Genomic DNA, 3,156 nt, shown 5'->3' with positions numbered 1-3,156 from the left:
TACACACTTCCAGCTACCTAAACAGCATCTGTTAAAGGTCTACCAGCATGACAGACTTCCGCCAGTCACTACACCCAATAACCCTAAGAGCAGCTAATTATTACAGAGTTCATATTGTGATAGTAAAATTCTGCAGCTATAAATTGTTGATATTTTAATATTGTATTGCTCTGGCTATAAGATATCTTCAATCAAACATAGGCTCAGAAAGTGTACAACTTTTTTTATTCAACAAATTCAGTTTAACGGCATAGCTCCATAAGAATAAATAGGTTTACAAAAATACAAACAATCATTGATCCTGCATTTCAAAAGGTGGAGTCTTTTTTAGGCCTCTTCTGGCATTGCAAATTTTGGTAGCAAGCTTCCTCCTTATTACTCGGCAGTCCATAGTAGGCCAGCTGTTAGCCTTGCAGACAGATCTCAAAAATTCTACAAAAAATAAGTCAAGGTCACGTTGCTAATGTGTGGGGAGTTTCATAGGAGTCAACTATTGCATGCATAATGTTTACTTACATGTGGGCTTTCATCCGCACAAACAATAGGGCCTGCATCTTGGGGTGCATGCTGTACATCCATATCAATCCTGGATACATTGTAGTTAGGGTTTTTTAGAGGAGTTGAAACAGCTTGTTTCGGGCAGGTAAACAGTATTTTCTGCATTTTCACTTCACATGGTGATACACTGCTTTTTCGGTCACTAGTGGGGACTGACACTGCAGCCAAACTCTGTTTTGAGGATGTTCCCAATTCCGCTGTTTTTAAAGACTGTAGTCTGAATGATTGAGCAGGTTTGTGTGCACGTGTGGGTGTCAACTCGCTGTCTAAACAGGCATGACTGTCATTCTGCAACAAGGACACACTATTTAGAAGACGTGGGGATAGACTTAAGCATGTCAAACTAGATCTATCCGACAAAATATTTGCAGCCGACAATTCACTGTTATTTGATAGTCCATTTAGTGGTTGTTGCGCAGCGTCTTTATATTGTCCAGGTGAAGCAACAGAGGTGGGCTCTGAGGAAGGAATGAAAGAATGAAGAACACTAGCCATCCCTGCCAAAAGAGTTAGGTTCTCCAGTTTTTGTGACTGTAGTTGTGAACAGGCCTTACTAAGTTTGGGAGCAGTCACTTTCCTCCCATCAGCTTTTACTAAATAATTCTCTTTGTTTTCTTTTGTTTTTTTCACTGGATGTTCTTCTTGCAGTTCACGCAACACTCTTTTAAATTTTCCAGCACTTCCCCGATTGCCCGAATCCACCAGTAGCTCCTTTTCCTCTTCTGCCTTCCTTTTTAAGGCCTGAATCAGTCCCTCTGCATCACCGCAATAGTCTTTAATTATTTCTTCAAATGTTTTTTGTGTCTTGATACACTGTTTCTTGACTGCAGGTATGAAAAAGGCAAGTTAAAACCTCAAGCGAAAATTTCAAAATGTGACTATCTACACAACCAAAGTGTCAGAACCATGTTGTGCATCTATACTTTATACATTAGACTTACTCTAAAGGAAGTAGAGATGCTGTGAAAGAGTGGTGGGCATTGTGCAGCACTCATCTGTATGTTAGAAAAAAAGGGGATGTCTCACTGTAGGGACGTTAGATGTACCCTCCTCCCGAAACATCAAATGGAGGGAAACAGAGGGAAAAACATATATACTTTGCTTACCTGCCGATTGGAAAAGCACTACCGCTTTGAAATCCCTTTCTTCATGTATTTCTTTTCCACTTTCATCAAGACCCTCTACCAGCCATTTACAAATCACTTCACCAGGAATTGCCAATGGCTCAAATTCCCCATCCTTTCGAATACAGAGAGAGTTGTCGCAATCAAAGAAAAGCACATTAAAGAGGGCCATGGTTTGAATTATTACCTAAAAGACGAAAAATAAATACATTTAGTGTGCTCAAAGTATTATTGTGAAACTATTCTGTACAGGATCATTAATTTATGGTCCCCTTACTATGATATGATATGATATGGTATTTGTAACGCGCCTATACACAAGTGTTTCAAGGCGCGACGAGGCAGGGAGGGAGGGAAACAAGGGGAAAAACAGACAAACGATCCTACTAGGCCAGGTGTCATTCAGATCGCGCAAGTGCAGAGGTAAGGGGGAAAGGAGGAAGTGCAGGGGGGAGGAGGTGGGGGGGAAGTGCAGTACAAGGTAAGTAGCGTAAAAAAAAATAATAATAATAATAAATAATAAATAAAAAGGGCCAGCTGGTGGCAAGTGCGAGGTAAGTGCAGAGCAAGTGCTGGGAAAGGGGCTGTAGGGATACAGTGACAGTCCCACAGTGCAGGGGGAGCCAGGGAGGCAGTGCAAGTGGAGAGTGGCTGGGCCCTAGACCGAGGTTGCTGAGAGTGGCCCAGATGCCGGTTTAGTGCTGAATTCAGTGGGGAGTTAAGCAGGATTAGCAGGGGAGAGGGAGAGAGAAGGCAGAAGCGAAGAGGAAGGTTTTGAGGTGCTTCCGGAACCGGAGATGGTTCTCCTCAAGTTTCAGGGAGGCAGGAAGGCTGTTCCAGAGGGAGGCCCCTGCTGCGGAGAGAGATCTACCCCCAGCTCGTTGCTTCGAGAAGCGGCTGACCATGAGGGAGTTGGAGACGGATGAGCGAAGGGCTCGTGAAGGAAGATATTTAGGAAGAGAGAGTTGGAGGTATTTAGGTCCCAGGCCCCAGAAGGCCTTGTGGACAATGCAGAGGGTTTTGAACTTAATCCTCGCAGCCACTGGGAGCCAGTGAAGAGATTTCAGTCCTGGAGAGATACGGTCCCTGGGCTTGAGGCCAAGGACAAGTCTCGCAGTTCTGTTCTGGATAAGTTGCAGAGGGCGGAGAGTGGAGGCAGGCAGATTAAGATAGAGGCTGTTACAGTAGTCCAGCCTTGAGAGAACCAGGGCTCGAGAGACAGTGAGCTTCTGGGGGAAGGAGAGGAAGGGAAGAATACCTCTGAGGAGGTGCAGCTGGTAGTGTGACTTCTTAGAGACGTCAGATATATGAGGAGAGAAGGAGAGTGTGGAGTCGAAGATGACCCCGAGGTTTTTAGCCTTGCAGGTAGGGGCAGGAAGGGGGCCAAGGGAGGCCGGCCAGAGAGCTGCAGGGAAGGAGGGAGTGGGTGTGCCGATGAGTAGAATCTCAGTCTTACTGGCGTTGAGGCAGAGGT

General features: G+C 45.0%; 1 protein-coding gene across 1 annotated transcript; it reads right to left on the bottom strand.

Annotated features, from left to right (window-relative positions):
• Positions 1–208: 208 nt before the first annotated feature.
• LOC138521469 (uncharacterized) lies at positions 209–1,903 on the bottom strand. Its single transcript, XM_069634342.1, has 2 exons — positions 1,665–1,903; positions 209–1,382 (listed from the first exon to the last, which is right to left on the bottom strand). The coding sequence occupies exons 1-2, from the start codon at positions 1,852–1,854 to the stop codon at positions 487–489; spliced, it is 1,086 nt and encodes a 361-aa protein (XP_069490443.1). The 5' UTR covers positions 1,855–1,903; the 3' UTR covers positions 209–486.
• Between the last annotated feature and the right edge of the window lie 1,253 nt (positions 1,904–3,156).

The sequence above is a fragment of the Ambystoma mexicanum genome, chromosome 13, assembly GCF_040938575.1.
Source record: "Ambystoma mexicanum isolate Mex_15411 chromosome 13, UKY_AmexF1_1, whole genome shotgun sequence".
NCBI classification, from domain to species: Eukaryota; Metazoa; Chordata; class Amphibia; order Caudata; family Ambystomatidae; genus Ambystoma; species Ambystoma mexicanum.
This window is presented reverse-complemented; position numbering and strand designations above follow the sequence as displayed.

What these genes read in the sequence shown, in the direction of transcription:
- LOC138521469 (XM_069634342.1), bottom strand. Translation starts at nt 1,854, where the DNA reads ATGGCCCTCTTTAATGTGCTTTTCTTTGATTGCGACAACTCTCTCTGT. An exon ending in AGTGCTTTTCCAATCGGCAG is followed by an intron (nt 1,383 to 1,664) that starts GTAAGCAAAGTA and finishes TCATACCTGCAG; the next exon opens with TCAAGAAACAGTGTATCAAG.